Raw genomic sequence first — 22,167 nt, forward strand, 5'->3', positions numbered from 1 at the left:
TCTCCCAACCTGGGCTGCTTTGTTTTGCCTTGTTTGACCACTGTTCCCATCTTTACAATAAATCTGGCTCTTAACTCCACATGGTCCTAGGCACTTTCTACTCTGGGTTGTCCTCTTGCCTTATAACCCTGACCTGCCCAAGACTCTGATTCTACTTTGCACCAAAACCATAGTTAGATATAGACCCTACTTACTTTTATGTGGTCCCAACTCCTAAAACCCCAACCTTGACCCCCAGCTACCTGCCTGGGGGTGTGACATTTATGTCTGATTATGTTAAAGAGTATTCTGGGCTTGATCAGAGATGAGATCCCACTGGGCTGGAATATGACATTAAGAAATTAGCTCCCTAAATGTGCTGTGCGTGCTCTGAGTAGAGCTACATCCTAATCCACATGCTCTTAAGTGTCACAGGGCCTGAATGGGAAGGAGGAGTACATTCACTTCCCTGAGCTCTGTGCAGACAGAGCTTGAAACAATTAGTCACTGGACTAAGGCACATACAGGCCATTTGACAGACCAAGGTCTCCAAAAAAAAAAAAAAAAAAAGCAGGAAAGACAAACATCATGAGTGAAGAGGGTGGCTGCAGAACAGATAACCTTGAACAGGGGGGGCAATGGCTCCACATTGTTTGTGAGGCTGTGCTTGGTCTCTGCAAATCAGCCTCCTTGTTTCACCTCCCTCAGAGTGTTATTGTGCATTAAGAAGTCAAGGTGTAAGGCAAGGAGAGAATAATTTCAGATAGCGATAAGAACTGGGAAGAAAAGAAACTAACATAAAATGCTATGATTGCGGGAGAGAGGCTGGGGTAGAAGTGAGGCTGTATTGGAGTATCTCAGGCTCAGGCTCCAGCGCTCTTCTGTGATACCGTCTCTCCAAGTGAGCTCATCCTGTCCTGATAGTTTAAATGTCATCTGTATTCTGATGATCCCCACATTGTTGCCCCCAGCCCTGTCTTCTTTCCTGAGCTCCACACTTACACATCACAATACCTACATGGCATCTCTGCTTCAATATCTAAAAGGCTTCTAAACTTAAAATTGTCAAGCCCAAATTCTTGATACTCCAGTCCTTTGGACCTCTTCTTTTTTTCGTCTTTCCTGCTCCAGTAAATGCTATGAGAGTTGTCCTAAATGTGTCCTTGATTCCTTTCCTTCTCTCACACATGCGGTAACCACAGAGCATATCATCCAAACCGAAACAATTCTGAGGGTAAATTATCAATAATTAGGCTGTGTGGTATTGTGATATATAATAAGGACTATCTATATTTTGGTCTTCATCCCAGTTCCCAGCTAGAACTCCTAAAATCCTTGTAATTTCCTAAGTAATGGGAGTGATAAAGGTGAAAGGGAAATGTTTGTAATTCATAAGAAACCCTTTTCAAGCACACCTGAGTTTATGTTAATGAGGTGACTTTGGAAGGCTCCTAAGAAAAAGGTCTGGTTGCAGGGGAACTAATCTTGGGATTAGAGGATTGGAATTTTCAGACTCCCTCACTCTTACCCATGCCCTCCAGGGAAGGAAGAGGGGCTGAAGGCTGAGTTGATCACCAATGGCCAATAATTTAATCAATCATGCCTACATGATGAAACCTCAATAAAAACCAAAAGGATAGGGTTCAGAGAGCTTTTCCCTAACTCTGGAGTAAAGATGGAAGATCCCATTTTGTTTCAAATTGTGTCAATAGAGCTAAAAGGCCATATGTAGACTAAACTATATGTGAGGTATGTAAGAATTGAGCTATTTACTATTGGGCGGGAGGAGGTGAGGAATATAGTTTCCAAGAATTGCTTTATCCATGAAATGTGACTCATTTAACAAGCCTCTAATAACATATCACACATATTTTCTCATACAATCCTCACATCAAGCCTATGGGACTGGTTTTACATGTGGAGAAGCCTAGGCATAGAAAGGTGAAAAGTCACACCACTGGGAATTATCAGAGCAAATATTTGAATCCAGACCCATCTGACTCCAAAGTTGGTATCTTTAGCTATTGCCCTACACCAGATTTAACTTGATATAAATGTTTTAGGAAATATGACACACTGCCAAATCTTCTCCACTTTTAGTTGTAGCCCTTATTCTCCATGTTACCGTCTATAAGATCTTGTTGGGAGGCTTCTGATGCAAAGAATATTTAGCAAATCTTACTTCATGAGAAACTGCATTGAAATGGTCTTCTCCAGGTACAAGTGACATGAAAGTGGCCATGATTATGTAAGATGCTGGTGACTTTCTTTTAATTGTGATCTGCACAAAGCCAAACCAGAGACTGAGGTGCTTATCTGGCTAATTCAAGGTCAGTCTCTCTTTCATATACCTGAATGGTTGGATACTTGGACAATGTACCATAAATGCCTTTGATATTCCATTTCAGGCTGTGAGCCTTCATCTAACCTGAAAGTCACTCTTTCTGAAGGCTAATGCCTTAACAAAAATAAATGGTTTAAGTTAACCTGATGCTTATTATAGCTATGTCCTGCACAGTTATAACTTTGTGTTGAGGAGTGGAACACTGAGCATTAAAGGAGAAATATTTTTCTAAGGGAAATTATATGTTATTCCAACCATCAAAGGGCTAAAGTATAGTGTCCATTTGATCAGGAAGGAGTGTTAACTTTTAACATGATCACAATTCACTGAGTGACCCTATGGTAACAACCTGTAATTCAAGGCAAGAATAAAATGGGAGGAGAATAAAAACTTAAACCCTATGAACCACTTTCATACTATCACCTTTCAATTTGTTTTTCATATACCTCACAGTATGCACATGTCTAGATACACATGCAAGCTAGATCTACCTGTAAAAAGTAGCACAGTGATTGACGTTATTACTCAACTAATTCAAGCTTAATATTTCACCCCATCTCAACTGCTTAGTAATTGCTTGAATTATCCACAGGCCCAAAAATATAGGAATACCATTTCTAATATCATTGTCTGATTAACATCTCTCTCTCTCTCTCTCTACACACACACACACACACACACACACACACTAGCCACTTGTAGCTAGTGACTATATATATCACACACACACACACACACACATATACATAAAAATCAGCTAATTCCAGTGCTATTTAAAATGCTTAAGTGCAGTGTTACCCAAAAAGACTTTCTACAATGATGAAAATGTCCTATATCTGCACTGCCATATATTGGCCACATGAAATATGGCTAGTAACTGAGGAACAAAATTTTAAATTTTATTTTATTACAATTGATTTAAATAGTCACACATGGCTAGTGACTACCATGTTAGACACCACAGCTCTATATTATAGAAAATGGATAAAAGTTTGCAAATTCTTCTTAGAAGACAGTATAATCATTATCTAAACATGATAAAAATGTAAACTATGAACAGATTTCATATATAAAGGCAAAAAATAAATTATATAATAAATATAACACTAGCAAATATAATCTCACACACATTAGAGGAATAGTATATACTAGAAATTCTGGATGGTTCATAATGGAAATCCATTAATATCATCCATTTATTTTAAGAGATCTAAAGAGAAAACTTAGACTAGGCCATTGGAAAGGCATTTGTTAAATCAAAAATCCATTCTTGATTAAAAAACTCTCAATAAGATAGGACTAAGTTGACACTTCTGACATTATATATTTTACAACATGATAAAATATATCTCAACCTGGAAGACTACACCGGGAAATAATAAAACAGAGAAACGATAAAAACAATTCCATTAAATTGAGGATGTTCCTATTAAATACACAAGGAAGAGAAATATGTTCACTGTAACCACGATTACTTTAGTTTATTCTGGAGATTCCAACCAATGAAATTAGATAACAGAAAAAAGGATGTCTAACATTTGAAAGAGGTAAGTTATTCCCGATTGTGGGCATTATTAATATAGTTCTGAAACACTAATATCAATAATCACAAATACTACAAAGTAGTGGTTAAGGGCATGGACTCTGGAGTCCTGCTGCTGGTTCAATTGCTGGCTGTATTAGTAAGCAGCAGTGTGACCTTGGGCAAATACTTAAACTCTCTGTGCTTACTTCCTACTCTGTAAAATGAGCATAATAAAATTATTTATTATGGGGCTACTATCTTTTAAAGTGAAAGTAGGTAAATATAAAGAGAAAGCGAGAGAGCTCTTAGAACATGCCTGTAGCATATAATAAATGCTATACATTATTATGATTAGGGTGATAACAATGAGGGTGTTAATAATATATAAAAATACCACAATCAAAAGTTTCAAATATGAAAAAAAGAATTTAAATTAGCAACATAATGATTAAATATCTAGAAATAAACTGAAGAAAAGTCCACAATATTAATAAACACTGAAAAATGCTACTGGCAATAAAAAGAAGAGTTGAATAAGAGGAAAACATATTATACTTGAATAGGAAGACTCAACATCATAAGGTTACAGATTTCCCCTAAATTATCCTATAAGTTTAAAAACTCATGTAATGATTATAAGCTCATACAAAAATAAACATGAAAAGAGTAAAAATAGAGCAATAAAGGAAGACAGCATGAACCGCCAGGAGACATTATAACTCTAGAATTTGAAAAACAATATAGTGCTGGGGTATGAATTGAGAGCTAGAAAAACGGTACAGTTTAGAGTGTACAGAAATAGAAGCAAGTATATATGGGTATTTAATATATGTTAAATCGGAATACTGCATATGGGGGGAAGATTATTTATTTAATAAATACCAGTTACAAAAATGGTAGGCCATCTGAAAAAAAATAATGTTGGCTCTCTACTTCATTCTTTACACAGAAATAAGTTCTCTACAGATTAAAGATGTAATGACAAAAAATAAATTTAAAAAGTAGAGGGTAAAAACATGAATGCTCTTCAGTAGTCTTGGTATATAGAAAATCTTATTATGGAAATAGCAAAACCACTATGAGATCACACCTCACACCTGTTAGGATGACTTATCATCCAAAAAACAAGAGCTAACAAGTGTTGTTGAGGGTATGGAGAAAATGGAATCCTAGTACATAGTTGGTGGGAATGTAGATGGGTGCAGTCATTATGGAAAACAGTATGGAAGTTCCTTAAGAAATAAAAAACAGAACTACCATTTATGATTCACCAATCCCTCTTCTGAGTATATACTCAAAGGAGATAAAATCACCGCCTTGGAAAGATAGCCGCACTCCCATGTTAATTGTGGCATTATTCACAATAACCAAGATAGGGAAGGAACCTAAGTGTCCCTGTGTCCATTGAAGGACAAACAGATAAGGAAAATGTATACATACACATATACAATGGATTATTATTATTTACCCTCGAAAAAGGAGATACTGATATTTGCCACAACACGGATGGGCCTGGAGGACAACATGTTAAGTGAAATAAGTCATACACAGAAGGAAAAATACTGAGTGGTCTCACCTACACGTGGAATCTAATTTTTAAGAAAGGTCAAATATCCAGAGATAGAGATAAAACCAGTGGTTACTGGGATGGGGGAGCAGAGCGAAAATAGGGGAGATGTAGGTCAAGGGATACAAAGTAGGAGAATGTGGGATGAGCAAGTCTAGAGATCTAATGCACAATGACTACAGCCAAAAAATTGTATTATATTAGAAGTTTCTTCTAAATAAGTAGATTTTACCTGCTCTTGTCACCAAAAAACTATGTGAGACAATAGATATGTCAATTTGCTTTACCATTTTACTGTCTATATGACTCCCAAAACCTTGTGTTGTAAACTTCAAGTACATATAACATTAAAAAAAAAAAAAAAGATTAATAAACCAGGTGCAGTGGGTCATGCCTGTAATCCCAGCACTTTGAGAGGCTTAGGTAGGCAAATCACTTGAGGTCAGGAGTTCGAGACCAACCTGGCCAACATAGTGAAACACTGTCTTTACTGAAAATACAAAAATTAGCCAGGTGTGGTGGCACACGGTAATCTTAGCTATTCGGGAGGCCGAGGCATGAGAATTTCTTGAACCCAGAGGCTAAGGTTGCAGTGAGCTGAGATTGTACCCCTGGACTCCAGCCTGGGCGACAGAGTGAGAGAGATTCCAACTCAAGAAAAAAGATAGTAAATGTAGCTCTGTAAAAACCAAAAATTTCTGTATGGCAAGAAGCACCACAGATAAAACCAAAGATAAGGACAAGCTGGGGCTGGGGGTGGGGAGTTGAATTCTATCCTACAAAAAAGGGTTAATTTCCTTAACTAATGAAGAGTTTATACATATTAGTAAGAAAATGACTGACAATGGAAAAGAAGTCAAATAATAAAAGTAGATACTTCACCCAAAATACTCACTTTTTCTATTGTACTTGAAAAGCTGCTCAACGTTACTTGTAATAAGAAAAATGTGGTACAATTTTTAACTTATCAAATCACTAACAACAAAAAAGCTATACATTCTTTTGGTAAGGATATGGGGAAACAGTAATTTTCATATACAGTTGGTTAAAGTGTAAATTGGTTCAATATTTTTTGGCAGACAATGTGGCAGTATCTATCATAGTCTAAAATGTATATGCCATTGCCCTAGCAACTAAACTTCCAGGATTTACTTTGTAGATACACTTACAAATGTACTAAGTGTCATGTGTACATGTTTTCTTAAGAAGAAAAAACATGTCCTCAATAGGTGCTGGTTAAATAGGTGTGACACATACAGACAATGAAATGCTATGCAGTCATTAGAAATGAGAAGGAAGCTGGGCTTATGTGTCGATGTGAATTAATCTGCAAGATGAAGTGAGAGAGAAGGGTACAGAGTTAAGGGTGCTATCATTTGTTGTTGTTTTTTTAAAAATATATGGGCATATGTATTTATAAGTGCATAGAATATCCCTGGAAGATATTCTGGGGAGAGGAACTGGGTAGCTGAGAGACACACATGGGAAGGCAATTACTTTTCATTATACCCCATGTGATACTTTTTGCATATTGTACCATGTGTGTATCTGGTATGTTTAATGGCTATTTAAAATAGCTTTTAGTTTTTAATCTCCCTTTTCTTTCCCTTCTGTTCACAAGGAGGAAATCTTAGCTCTTTCAAATTATATTCACACTATTAGCACTTTCTTTTGTTCCCCTCATTATGTGCATAAATAAATGTCAAAAACATAAGCAATGGGAATGTAGGACAAATCGCCTCCATTTTACACAACAATATAGTAAAACATCGAAATAGGTATATTTGGAAAATATCTGAAAAACGACACAGCAAATGTTAACGGTGCTTATCTCGAGTGGGGGTATTTTGGTTTTGAGCTTGTATTTTCTGTCATGTTCAAAGTTGTTTATACGATGGTAAATAACATATTTGTAATGATTTTTTAAAGTTTTTTTTTTTTTTTGACTATTTGCTACTCACCTGGTTCCTATCCCTGGCATTTGCATATCGAAACCTCTGGATGTAATAAAAGACGAGCCATGCGAGGGAAATGATCATCAGGACAATGAAGGAGATGGAGACAAACACAACCGAAGTGCGGCTCACATATTTCTGCAAGTTCCGGGTTCCGATGGTGATGTACATCGTCACAGTGATGTTTCTTTCCAGCAGGCTTACTATCTCCTTCCCTTTTGGCTCAGGAATCATTATGGCCACTATGTCTTCTACACCTGTGGTGAGAGGGGCAGGAAGGGGCAATAAAGGTTAGGGGATAAGATGGGGAGGATCCCAGTGAGATGTGTGGTAACAGTAACACGCAACCAAATAAGGACACTACCTTTGAGAATTCTGTGCCAGGCTATGAAGACCTAATAGTTAGAAACCAAGTTAAATTTTCTCTTTCTTCAGCAACCTCGCTTTCTTCCGCCGCTGTTTTATAGGTGAAAAAAGAACCTAAAATGCATCCATGATTTTAGTGCCAGTGACGTCATGATCAGGCTATGCTCTTTTCAACTCTCCAAAGCATTGACCCCAGGTCTGGTAATGGTGGACACTTCCTAACCAGCCCCGTTTACAGTTCTATGTTGCATTCCACAGATCCCCTGAGGAAGGGAATGGGACTTTGCATTCCATGACAAAAGGATAAAATGTCCAGTATTATGTCACCTGAGAGCTCTGTTTCCCCCATATAGACACTATGAATATTCAACTATAGATGTATATTATTTCCAAGCAATTTTCTCCTATAGTGAGTACTCAAGCAATCAAAAAGGAACATTTCTTAAAGAGCTCTAATATGATTTGCCAACATGAAATTATGGTGCCGGAACTATTTTCTGCTTATTTTACCTAATTCAATGGAACTGTTTCCAATGAACCATGTATCAAGCAAAGGAAAGTGTGCTGCAATGTTTCCATTGAACCACAAACCACATACCAAGCAAAGAGAAGATGAAAGCAGTATAGATAATTTCAGGATTCTTGCACTTCCACTCTTAAACACTCCTACCACAACTGCCCCAGTTATTGGACAGCTTGGAGCAAAAGTGGCATTTTTGGGGGGCCACTTATATATATATATATATGGGTCATTGCCCTTACACATCATGCCATTGTGTGAAGTGAAGCCTCTTAGTGAAGAGTTCTGGAGCCCCTAAGGAGTTCTTCAGTAATATCATGCCAGATTCAAATGAACTAACCCAGCATGTCATTGTGGCTGATACACAGAGGAAAATATTAATTTCATTAGGGTATGTTCAGGAATCACCCCAATTCAAATCCATGGAGAAAGATGCAAGATGATTAGGGTACAGAGATTCATTTTTTTGGGGGGGGGGGATGGGATCTTGGGGTTATGAAGCTTTGGATGTCCAGAAATGCACAAGCTTTACATTTTATTTTCTTGAGATGCTTTCTTGCTCTGTTGCCTTGCATCCACATGGAAATATCCCATTACCTGGAGTGACTACAAATTAAAGGGAAGAAATTTGCAACTGGGATGTTGTCAATTCAGAGCAAAATTAAACTCCACTATTGCTCCTTAACACTAGCTGTATTTCATGTTGAGGTCAGTTAGATGAAACTACCAGATTACATTTGCTCAGGCTGTTGCAAGTTTCTTAGAATGTTACTTAGGGCTTTCCTTTGACCTTGATCTCTATGCAGGTTTTCAATCTTAAATTCCTTGATGACATTTTACTTAGGCTGAACAAATACTTTAAAATTACATATTAAAGTGTCTGTGTATGCTATATCAATTATATGTTTAAAAAACTTCTAAAACGTTTGCAAATCTAATTGTAAAATCATAAAGCCAGAGAGTAGTTTGTTATTTCTGGGAATAACTGACACTTGTGGCTCGATTTTCAACTCTGAAGAATTTACCGGCAATTCTAATGCGCGTTTTCATTTTTACTTTGGTTAATGCCTGCAAATGGTTTGAGGTTGTGTGGGGGATTAAGGCTGCTGGAAGGTTTTGTCTCTAAAGAAACATGATCTTCTTTGTATACCGGACTAATCTGGCCTAGTGGACTCATGATGGTGCTGCAACTATTTAGAGTTATGGAAGTAATGGCAGAATCATAATCTTTCATTTCATTTATTCCCTTATTTACATTCTTTTGGAATGTTTAATTAAAGTTCTAGAAGTACATTTTTTTTTCAGGAAGGGATCTTGGGGTTATTTATGAGGTTTTGTATGTTCAGAAATGCACAAGTTTTATATATGTATTAAAGGGAAGAAATTTAATATATATTAAAGGGAAGAAATTTGATTAAATTTATTAAATTTAATATATATTAAATTAAAGGGTATAAATTTGAGACTGCATCTCGAATACACACATATATATGTATTCGAGATGCAGTCTTGCTTTGTTGCCCATGCTGGAGTACAGTGGCATGATCCTGACTCACTGCAGCCTCTGTCTCCCAGTTTCAAACAATTCTTGTGCCTCTACCTCCCAGGTAGCTGGGATCATAGGCATGCACCATCATGCCTGGCTAATTTTTGTATTTTTAGTAGAGACAGAGTTTCACCATATTTATGGGCAGGCTGGTCTCGAACTCCTGACCTCAAGTGATCCAACTGCCTTGGCCTCCCCAAGTGCTGGGATTACAGGCGTGAGCCACCACACCCAGCCTTACATATTTTTTAGTAGTCAGATTTCACTAATCTATTCCTTTATGGCTTCCAGTTTTGATACTCTGTTTAGAAACCTCTTTTCCACCCAAGATCATAGAAACAGTTATCTAAAATAGCTTCTCAAAACCTTATAGCTTTACTTTTTACATGTAAATCTTGAACAATCTATGATTTAGTAACAATATTTATTGAATTCTTACAATGTGATAAGCAGAAAGAAGGACGATTAGGGTGCAATTTTTCCCCCCTAAATTGTCAGATATGTTTGGGTCAATTTTGCACTTTTTTGCTCTTGTTGTGAGGTTGACCTATCTTTTGCTGAACCTGTACCAGGTTGTTTTAGTTGTATAACTTTTAACATAGGTACTATCTGGTAGCCTAACTCTTCCTTCGCTATTTCCCCCCTACAATACTCCTATTTTTTACTTATACTTAGAAAACTGGAGTCTAACAGAGTTCGCTTCTGGAACTGGGCAGCTTGTTTTAAACCCCAGTTCAGCATTTTAAAAATAGGCAACGAAATTTTGGATCTCCACAAAGCTTTAAACTACTTATCCATTTTCAGGGACCTGAGAAAACATTTTTTTTTCCTGTAAAGTATAATTAACTATTTTAAAGCATTTATTTTAGACTTCAGTGCTTATGCTGCTAGTATGTGTTGTCCGTGCCACTGCTATATCCTCCTGACATACAACATCCACTCAGAAAGACAAACAGTGCAAATGGCAGTGCGAAGGGCCTGGTTCATCTGGATTTCAACCTCATTCATTTTCAGTATTCATAATACATTTCTAGAGTTCATCATGTAAAAACAGATGGAATTCTGGGAGATTTATCTGGTGTGCTTTTAGTCTATTGTGCATGGTAAAAAGCGATACTAGGGATATATATTTATTCTAATAGAAACAGTCACTAAGAATTTAGGTATCAAGAGTGTCCAAAAAATGATACATAGCAAAGTGGATTTAGATGAATTATCGTATTCTGATCAATGCACAAAATCCAAGGCAAAATGCTCCTCCAGAATCTAAACTGTTCATCTGAGGCATGTGCACTGATATGAGTATCAAATTCCCTGATCTTTGTTTCATTTTGGAATGTGCAGCTACAGTGTCAGGGAGAAGCCAGCAGGTATAGTAGGATATAACTGCCTTGCTTCTGTGGGTATGTGTGTGGCAGGGAAGAAGAGAAATGGGTGGGGTTAGGGGGAGTGGTACAAGCCCAACACAATGATCCCAGAGTTCAATGCTGCCTTAAGTAGCTACTACATATCTGTGATATTCCAAGACTCAGGGAAGAGAAGTTAACAAATAGCTATTTCGTGTGGGAAAACCCACAAAGAGGTCCTGCTATTTGGGGAATTCTATTTACGATGATATAAAGTGCCTCTTTTTGCAAAATTATATCAGCCTAGTATCTATTTTCCTCCCAAAGGCACTTTATACTTGTGAGTGGTGAGAGGTTGCTATCATGTAATTACTGTGTGCTCTGGAAAAGCTCTACAGTCCAGGGAGAAAATATGTGACCAGGACACACATGACCTGGCTGCCAGACAACAGCAGGAGCATCTTGTATTTTTAGTTCTTCCTTTTCCCATGAGAGTGCTCCACTGCCAGGATCTAATTTAGTATATGCACATAAATAAGGAATCAAAACAGAAGTTCACAAAGTCAAGGGATGTTTAATAACTAGGAAAGCCTTTCCTTGTAAATTCAAGCCAGGTTGTTTAGACACTGTATTAACAAAATATCTAGAATACCATTTCGCAAAGCCTGGAGTTCCATTCTTCCCTGGGACCCTGGAGGATGATGGCATCTCTCCCTGAGTTCATCTGATCAAAAGTCTTTTATCAACCTCCTGTATTCTTTTCTCTCTACTAATCTTTACTTCAATGTCAGTCTCACTGTTGGCCTTCTAGAATTTAGGTGACAATAAAAACCCTTATATTGTCCCATTTGTAGGTATTTTCTATTTGTACACTTAATATCTAATTTTTCAAAAATATAGTCCTTTCTTATCATCTATCCTCAAGAAAGATAGGTATGAAATTATTTTAAAAACTGCCAACTATCATATAAATGTAACGTGTTATTACCACTTTCTGCATCAACAAATATATTTTTAATAAACATAGATGCAAAAATCCTACATACGGCACTCAAACAGAATCCAAGGATACAGTAAAAAAATCTTCACGACCAAGTTGGATTTATCCTAGGAATGTGAAGATGATTGAATATTAGAAAATATATTAATACATTTTAGTACATTAACAAAGGAATAAGGCATAAAATTATCTTGCATAGCTAGTTGTCCTCCAGTATTTGGCCTTTCTTCCTTCTACAGTATTAATGTTTTAGCTAGGCATAGGCTGTCCAGTAAAAAGGCTCCCCTGCAGCTGGAGGTGGCTATGTGATTAGTATTTGGTCATCGAGGTATGAGTATAAATGATGCCTGTCTCTCCAGGAACTTATCCACAAAAGGACTCAGTATGTGCTCTCCAGGTCCCTTCTCTCCCTTCCTTTTGACTTCAGATGGAGAGAGATGAGTGGCCAGCTTTGTAGAGAAGGAGCCCATCTGTTGAGGAGTGAACTCATTCCTGATTCTTTTTATGAGCAACAAAAGGAAATTTGTTTAATGTGATAATGAGTATCATTGAGAAATATTTCATTAAATGGGGGAAAGGCATTAGAAATGTTTCAGTTAAAATCGTGTGTAAGACAGGATGAGCCAACATTGTAAGGAAAAATTAATACTTGGTGCAAAGAGACAAAGAAATTGGACAGCTAAGTCTTGGAAAGAAAGAATACTCATTATCATTATTTGGGGTATCACATGACCACGTATGAAAGCCAACGTAATTCAGTTATTGAAATTGGAAGACCATTCAGGCCTCTTCTCAGAAGTTACAGAGGGGAATCCATATTGACAAATGCACACTGTACCTCCCTACCATCTCTACTGCCTGATACAAACAGGAAAAAAAAGTGATGAGAATATTTAAATATATACAATTCAATTTTGTCAATTATATGTCAATAGAGCTAGAAAAAAAGTGAAATAACTGGAAAGAAATCAATCATTCAATAGCATTAAAATAAGTAATTGATAATTCTTAGTAAAATTATTGATAATTGATAATGACGACTACCAACGTAACATGGTAAAAATGCCTATAATGTACTTTTTCACTAAAGAGTGAAAAAGTCCCTACCATATGTTTATACGGGTACAAGTATGAGCTGGACTAAAAAAGAAAGTAGAGAAATAAAAACAACTTATTAAAAGAAAAATTAGAAGATGTTTCATTAAAACACAAGATTCAAAATTAACATACAAAAATGAAGAGCTTCCAATATACTAGTAATTCTTAACTAGAAAATGTAATGGAAACAGTGATCTATACATAACAGCAGCAGACATCATAAAACATCTAAGAATAAACTTAACAAACATTGGCCCTACGTGAAGAAAACCAAATAAAAAAGTTTCTCTGAAAGACATAAAAAATGTCTAAAGAAGCTGATTTTGTTTTTAACCCAATGGCTATTTACATAAGTAAATATAAGTAGTAAATGTGTGATTTTTACAGTTATCCATTTGTAATAAAAATTATTTTTATTGTTACACTACGGTCAAGGAAGATAGCCTTTTGAAATTGGTTCTTAATCACCATTTTTTTGGGGGTAAGTGTTCTATCTATACTCAAAAATATTGCATTTTCTCTCTTGGGTATATAAATCTCATTGATTAAGCTTATTAATTGTATTTGTATAACTTTTGCTTAATTTTGTCTGATCATTTGTGTGATGGGGGTATGTTAAAATGTCTAACACAACTGTTGATAGATCTGTTTCTCTCTGAAGTTCTGTTAGTTGTTGCTCAATATATTTTGAGCTTGTATAGTTAACTACAGATGAATTTATGATGGTTATATCTGCTCACATTATTGTTGTTAAGAGGTCTGATACTGTGATTCTTGTTTGAAAATGATCTGGCCGGGTGTGGTGGCTCATGCCTGTAATCCCAGCACTTTGGGAGGCCAAGGCAGGTGGATCACCTGAGATCTGGAGTTTGAGACCAGCTAATCAACATGGTGAGACCCCATCTGTACTAAAAATACAAAAAAAAAAAAAAATAGCTGGGCATGGTGGTGCATCCCTGTAATCCCAGCTACTTGGGAGGCTGATGTAGGAGAATTGAACCTGAAAGGTGGAGGTTGCAGTGAGCTGAGATTGTGCCACTGCACTCCAGCCTGGGAAGAAAAGAGTGAAAGTCTGTCTCAAAAAAAAAAAATATTCTGCCTTCTGTAACCTGTTGGAAGTATATTGTACCATACTCAGACATTCTTAAATGTCACGATGTCTACTTATGAGAGAACTCAGTTATTTTTGTGATACATGTACATTTTCAATCTGAGATACTTCATTTTATCTTTAATTCTGAAACAAACATTTTGCTTCACATTTCATTAAAATATTTCCTCCTAGATTTTTTTTTTTTTTCTCTCCTGTGATTCCTATTATCCTGTTGAGGTAGCACTTCCTCTTCTTCCTCTGTATTTCTTATACCATTCCCATTTGAAAAAACAAAAAACAAAAAACCTGTATTCTGAAATAATTATAGACTAATAAGAAGTGGTAAAAATAGCTGTGCATGGTGGCTCACACCTGTAATCCCAGCACTTTGGGAGGCTAAGGCAGGCAGATCACCTGAGGTCAGGAGTTTAAGACCAGCCTGACCAACATGGTGAAATTCCATTTCTACTAAAAATACAAAAATTAGCCAGACATGGTGGCACATGCCTGTAATCCCAGCTACTTGGTAGGCTGAGGCAGGAGAATCGCTTGAACCGGGGAGGCTGAAGTTGCAGTGAGCCACTGCACTCCAACCTGGGTGACAAACTGAGACTCCGTCTCAAAAAAAAGAAGAGGTAAAAACAGTACACAGAGGTCTTATGAGCCAGTCTCTCAGCTTCTTCTGATACTGTCATGTTATATAACTATAGTGCATTATCAAAACAGGAAATTGGCACAATATAATTAACTAAATTAGGAAATTTATTTGGACTTCACCAGTTTTTGTATATATAAAATTTTTAAATGTTTCTGTGTTTAATTCTATGAAATTTTATCACATATATAGAATCATATAACCACTAACACAATTAAGGCATTGACATATTCCACCATCAAGAAGAAATTCCCTCACACTCTGCTTTCCCTTCCCTAAGCCTTCTATATTCTCCATATTAATTTTTTCAGTTCTATAATGTTATATAAATGGAATCATATGGTATATGACCCTCTAGATTGGCTTTTTCTCACTCAGCATAATGTCCTTATCATCCATCCAAGCATGTATTGGTAATTCATTCCTTTTTTATTTCTGAGTATGTTCCATGGTAGAGAATGTGGTACACATTATTAATTATTCACCCATTGATGGATGTATGGATTATTACCAGTTTTTGGATATTATAAATAAAGCTGCTACAAACATTAGTATACAAGTTTTTGGATGAATATAAATTTTTTTTATTTCTGGGATAAATGCAAAGGAGTGTAACTGCTAGCCTATATGGTAGTTGAATGTTTGGTTTTCTAAGAAACGAACAAACTGTTTTCCAGAGTGGCTGTACCATTTTACATTCCCACCAGCAATGTATGAATGATACAATTTCTCAGCATCCTGGTCAGACTTGGTATTATGACTATTTTATTTTAGCCATCCTGAGAGGTGTACAGTGGTATTGCATTATGTCTTTACAATATGTCTTTATTCATTCTGGCTGACTTACGAAGTAATTTTTCAAGCTGACCTTCCAGCTCATAAAGTTGTCTTTAATTGCATTCATTTATATTTTATCCCATTTTTTGGTGCTCTTTGTTTAAACTACAGTTGACCCTTGATCAACATGGGCTTGAACTGCATGGGTCCACTAATACACGGATTTTTTTCAATGGATATAATTGGCCCTTTGATCTGAAATGAAATGTGGATAGAAAATGCAGCATTTGAGGCTGGGCATGGGGACTAAAACCTGTAATTCCAGCACTTTGGGAGGCCAAGGTGGGAGGACCGCTTCAGTTCAGGTGTTTGAGACCAGCCTGGACAAGAGGGCAAAACCCTGCCTCTACAAAAAAATACAAATTTAGGTGGGTGTGGTGGCACAAATCCTGTAGTTCCAGGTACTTGGGAGGCTGAGGTGGGAGGATGACTTGAACCCAGTAGGTTCAGTCTGCAATGAGCCATGATTGTGCCATTGCAATCCAGGCTGAGTGATAGAGCAAGATCCGGTCTCAGAAAAACAAAAAGTAAAATACAGTATTTGCAGGATTCAAAACCCACCTATATGAAGGGCAACTTTTTGGGGATTCTGCAGAGCCGACTGTGGGACTTGAGTTTGTGCAGATTTTGGTATCTGCAGATGGTCCTGGAACTAATCCCCAGGGAAGACGGAGGGAAGACTGTATTGTAGTTTTCACACTAAATATTTCCCATTGTATGTGTATGTGTTTTATAAAACAACTTCTAGTTCCTGTTGCCTAGAATCTTCCTTTAATATTTGTGGTCCATTTTTAAACTATTCTTTCTCAGGTGGTATCTACTTATTTTGTATTATCTTTAATAATGGTGGGATTCTTCAGTTGTCTTGATAACTTGCTGATGAGTTCATGTTTCCCTGATAAAACCAGTTTCTCTGCCTGGTCCTATTTTCTAGTGAAAATCAAGGTGGAGGTCTTTGTCTTGCTCTTCCCAAAGATCCAGAACAGAGTTGAGTAAGTTTAGACAGACCCAAGCACCAAGAAACAACCAATGAGCTTTCCCACGAATGCAGGCTTTCTGCAGTATTACTGGCTTTTCATCCTCCTCTCAGATGACCCCATGTACTTTTTGCATGAGGCATTGCTGAAGTTGCAGCTTTCAATGTAATGAGTTATCACCCAGATCCTCATTTGCTCATCGAATCCAACATAACTTCCATTCCCAAATCCTTCCTTTGCTACTCTTAGGAATTTAAGCCTCTGGTTAACGAATTCCCTAACAGCCCTGGTCTCAGAATAATCCCTTCACTTCCTTGATCCTTAACTTTCTTGCTTTGATTGATTTGGCTGTCCTATGAAGAAACTGATTTCTCTGCATTATGATCAAGGAAAGAATTTTTAAAATTAAATTTTTTATTAATCCACATTCATTCCACATACCTCAGCACCAGAAGATGGTTTGCTGAGTGCGCTCTATCTTGCACCTTCAGATTGTTACTTCTTAGCCCCATCATATCCTGCAAAAACCACTCATCTTTTGAGATTCTCTTCACACGGATTTACAACCCTGTCCCCTCTCTCCTTGCTACCATCTGCCAAATTCCTGTTATCTCCTCTTTCCCCACTTCAGCTTCTAGCTCACAATATTCATCCTCCTCAGATCAGAATCTCAGTGTTTGCAGGGATGACCCAGCTAGTACTTGGGCCTGTCCATTGCTTGCTCCTCTCCTCCCCATTGACCTTTGCCTCCCTTGCTCCCCAGACACATATTCCCACTATTGTATCCTTGACCTTGTCACCGCTAGAAAGTGCACCACCTCTGGAATGCTGACTTCAAAGATGTCATTTTTTCAGTGCCGCTTCCTCTTCTTCCAGATCTCTTTGCTCAGCTATGCCCATCCCATTACCCCTCTCTACTTTCTATCCATCAGCCCTCTCCTGGCCTCCTTTGTCTCCTTACCAGCCCACATTACATGGCCCATTGTTATAAACTCTTCTTAAAAAACTCGTAGCTCCCCTGTACTTCTATTTCTCCATGGAACCTGCCCTATAAAATTTGCTTTTTCTATGCTTCCACCTCATGATGTGACATTGCTAAGAGGAAAATCTCACAAGTCACCTTTTTTTTTTCACTTGAAATTTATGATCACTATCCTCAGATGAACACCTGCTATCACCCAGCTTTACTTTATTTTGTACTCACTCCCACTTTGTCCAAATGATGACCTCATACCTTTATGTCTCTCCGGGAACCTCCCACACCCCCTCCCACCCACATTCTAAATCAGAGATGTTACCACAAGAAGTCATTGAGAAAAAATACCCACAAGAGGCAAATATCCTGTCCTATTAAATGAGATAATTCACAATGAATCACTTGGCACAGGGCCTTCCATATAGAACCCACTAAATAGATGTTAACTTTTATTAGTACCATTACTGTTGTCTTACCACTGCCAGATACACAAATCAGCCTGCATCTGTGCCTCCTTCTCTTGTCACAATTCAGTACAATTTCCCTCCGCTGTAATGACCTAATCCAATCAGCATTATTCCTTCACCTATCACAGTCACTACTGATCAGGTAGAGGCAGGGGACATAAGAATTTTATTTGAGTTATAAGGAAAGCAAAGACCTTCTTTAGGTCTTACACAGGAGCATCTGTGAGGCTATGTTGTGAGAGTCATTTTCAATCCATGAGGGGAAAAGACTAAGAATAGAGCTGGCAGTGAAGGAGGAGAGCCATAAATAACATGATGACATGATTTGAGCCTTGATCAAGCCACATCTGAAGTCAGTCTACCTTTGGGTTTTGCAGTTATTTTGCTAAAAGTGGTTTGGTTTGAGTTTTCTGCCCTTTGCGCCAATATTGGATAACCAGGTAGTAGTGATACACACACATACACACAAGTGAATCCAGGTCTTCTGAATTCCCAACCACAGTCACTGAACCTCTCAATATATTCCCATGCAATTTCTTAGGTGGTCTATAATTTTACTTTAATCAACTTACTTGAATTTACATTCAAATTCACTGTTAGTGTTTTCATACATTTCAGAAAAGAATATCCATATTATGCTAAATTATTACTAACTGTCTTGTATACACAATTCCAAAGTCATCCTAGACCATGAATAAGCAGTCATTCTATATGGCTCCAAAGTATGTTTTATCAGCTTTTCTACCCTAGGGAGAAGTTAGTACTATCCTGAAATATATATCTTTCCTGAAACTCATGGTATTATCATACTTGTTGAAGATAGGAAGTGTGTTATCTGGAAGACAGTGTTCGTCTGAACAATAAAAATAGTTCCCAAGGGATAAAAACTTAAATTCATAGTAGAACTAATTCAGGAGTTGGAAAATGTATCATTCAGGAATCAAACTGATAACCTGTAGAGCCAACAAATTGACATGATTTCTCAAGGAGACCTCTAAGCTCAAAATATAAAGGCTCATCTAAGTTGCTGAATGAACACTGGTTAATCTGTGCTCCCCCAATATTCTGCTGCCAACTTGAAATATGTCAAATGCTGATGTTCCTGAAGTGCACTGTAATTACACAACAGAGCCTCTTGGTGCAGATTTGTCATTACAGTTACAGATAACTGTCATGGGATTTAAAAATATTTTTAAAGGAGAAGCTAACAATAGCCATTTTTATTTTCTTTAGAATGGCTCTAGTAACAATTAAGACTCATATAGAAAATATTTTAAATATTGACTGATGCTAATTCCTCAGTTATACTGGAGGTGATCAGTGGCTAAAACTATTTTGAAAGTTCGTATACATTCCTATAGAATAACTCTATAGAATTATTTATGAATTTGTAGTAACTTTAGGGCCAGTGATGAATGTAGAATAAGAATTATTGAATGTTGAATGTTGACTTATTACATTATTGAGTGATAAATATAGAATTATTTATGAAATTTGTGATAACTGTATGGGGAATGATGAATATAGAATAAGGCATTGTATTTAGAGACTCACCTGTGGGATTTTCTTAATATTCAGTAAATCAGTCTTAAAAATAGCTTACTGCTAGTCCTGTGAGCATTTCAAATGGTTAAAAATGATATGATAGAGTCCAGGCTGAAATGGAACAAATCACAGAATACTAAATTGATTTTATAAGAATTCTATTTTCATTAAAGTCGGTTTCTATTAGAGCATATAATAATGCTTAAATAACTTTCTGCTTATACATAAAATATTTTAAATTCTAATTTTTGCTTTGACAAAAAACAATATATAGTCATTCTTTGGTGTATGCAAGGAATTGCCTCCAGGACCCTCACATATACCAAAATCTGTCCATACTCAGTAGGCTCATGTTGGCCCTGAGAAACCTGTGTATACAACAACTTGGCTCTCTGCATATGTAGGTTTCACATCTCAGGAATACTCTATTTTCAATCTGTATTTGGTTGGAAAAAATCTGCATATAAACAGATCAAACCTTGGTTTTTCAAGGTTCCACTGGACATGTAAGTCTCATTAAGGAGCAGACTAATGGAATCACAGGATAGGAGACTATGAGAGACCAGAATTTCCCAGCATTTTAATCTTAATAATATCATAAATGAAATTAAACAGCAGAATCATTTACCATAACTTCTAGCTGGGTGACTTTGGAAGATTTATTAAACTGTGAAGCTTCAGGTTCATTATTTCCACAACAATCATATGAAAAGTACCAAATCAAAAGGGCTGAGTAAAGATTAAATGATAGGATGCACACAATGAAACCTAGAACACAGATTGTATTTAGTAAATATTAACAGTTATTATTACCATCAACATCTATCAAATAAATACTTAGAGCATTCTAGATAGTATGAAACCTGCATTTGGACCAAAAGAGGTAGAGTGGGAAGGAGCACACTAACCTTGGTTTCCACTGGGGCCCAGGGACAAAGATGAGCTTATAACAACTGAGAGCACCGAAATATTGTAGGGACCTCTGAAAATAACTGGGGACCATGAAGCCCAAGCTGGGCAAGTTGCCATTTCTGCAACATTAAAAGATAAACTTTCTGCCCATTTTGATCAATGAAACGAAACTCTAAGGCAGATGAATGCAAAACCAATCTTCAAAGTAAAAAATGAATAACCGGGTTGGCAATTAATGGCTCAATTCATATGATTCTCTTAAGGTAGTGAAAAACAAAAATTGTGTAATTTGTAGTCCGAAAGTCACATAATAAAAGAAAACATGCATTTGTGTTTTATTTTGTTTTGAACTACTGGGAAAAATCACAATGAATCCCCTTTAGGTTATTTCCTTTTTTCTTTTTTTTGACAGAGTGTCACTCTATTACCCAGGCTGGAGTGCAGTGGCACGGTCTTGGGTCACTAATTTTTATATTTTTAGTGAAGACTATAATTTGCCCAGCTAATTTTTATATTTTTAGTGGAGACTAGGTTTCACCATGTTGGCCAGGCTGGTCTCAAATTCCTAACCTCAGATGATCTGCCCACCTTGGCCTCCCAAAGTGCTGGGATTATAGACATGAGCCACCATGCCCAACCCCCTTTAGGCTATTTAAAATATTAAAATATTTAAATTTAAATTTAAAAATATTAACAATACATTGCAAGGAGACAGAATTACAATTAAAGAATAATAACAGTATTATGGATCTAATGAACTTCTAGATAGTTATGATATGCTATAGTTTACCATTGGAATAGGAAAATATAGCTGAAATACCTTGATATGGTTTGGCTATAACCCCACCCAAATCTCATCTTGAATTGTAGTTTCCATAATCCCCACGTGTGGTAGGAGGAACTAGGTGGGAAGTAATTGAATCACGGGGGCAGTATCCCCCATACTATTCTCATGATAGTAAATTCTCATGAGATCTGATTGTTTTAAAGGGGCTTCCCCCTTCACTCAGCTCTCGTTCTTCTCCTTCCTGCTGCCATGTGAAGAAGAAAGTGTTTGCTTCCCCTTCTGCATGACTGTAAGTTTCCTGAGGCCTCCCCAGCCCTACAGAACTGAGTCAATTAAACCTTTCCTTTATAAATTACTCAGTCTCAGGCAGTTCTTTATAGAATGTGAGAACAGACTAATACACACCTCATCTCAAATTTTTTGGTTATTTGCTTGGCAGAAGTTATTTGGAAATTCCCAATTTACTGTATAATTACCAAATGTCTCATTACTTTTACTTGCTTAATAATTTCTATGTTTAAGTATCCAACAACTTGTCTTCATCAGTCTTTGAAAGTAGAAGTGAAAGCTCCCTTTATTAAAGCCTCAGATTGGAAAATCCCCTGTTTTAAGGCCAATTAAAGTTTACCATTTTGGTTTTTAGAAGCTGGAAATTCCCACACAGTTTTCCCT

At 36.8% G+C, this 22,167-nt stretch overlaps 1 protein-coding gene across 1 annotated transcript in view; it reads right to left on the reverse strand.

Moving 5' to 3' along the window:
* RNF150 (ring finger protein 150) overlaps positions 1 to 22,167 on the reverse strand; it is a 284,476-nt gene that overhangs the window by 91,175 nt on the left and 171,134 nt on the right. The window contains exon 2 of the mRNA XM_017534347.2: positions 7,377 to 7,627. Coding sequence (XP_017389836.1) covers positions 7,377 to 7,627 — 251 coding nt within the window. The remainder of the gene's footprint in view (positions 1 to 7,376; positions 7,628 to 22,167) is intronic.

This window comes from Cebus imitator, unplaced genomic scaffold (genome assembly GCF_001604975.1).
Source record: "Cebus imitator isolate Cc_AM_T3 unplaced genomic scaffold, Cebus_imitator-1.0 Scaffold4, whole genome shotgun sequence".
Taxonomy (NCBI): Eukaryota; Metazoa; Chordata; class Mammalia; order Primates; family Cebidae; genus Cebus; species Cebus imitator.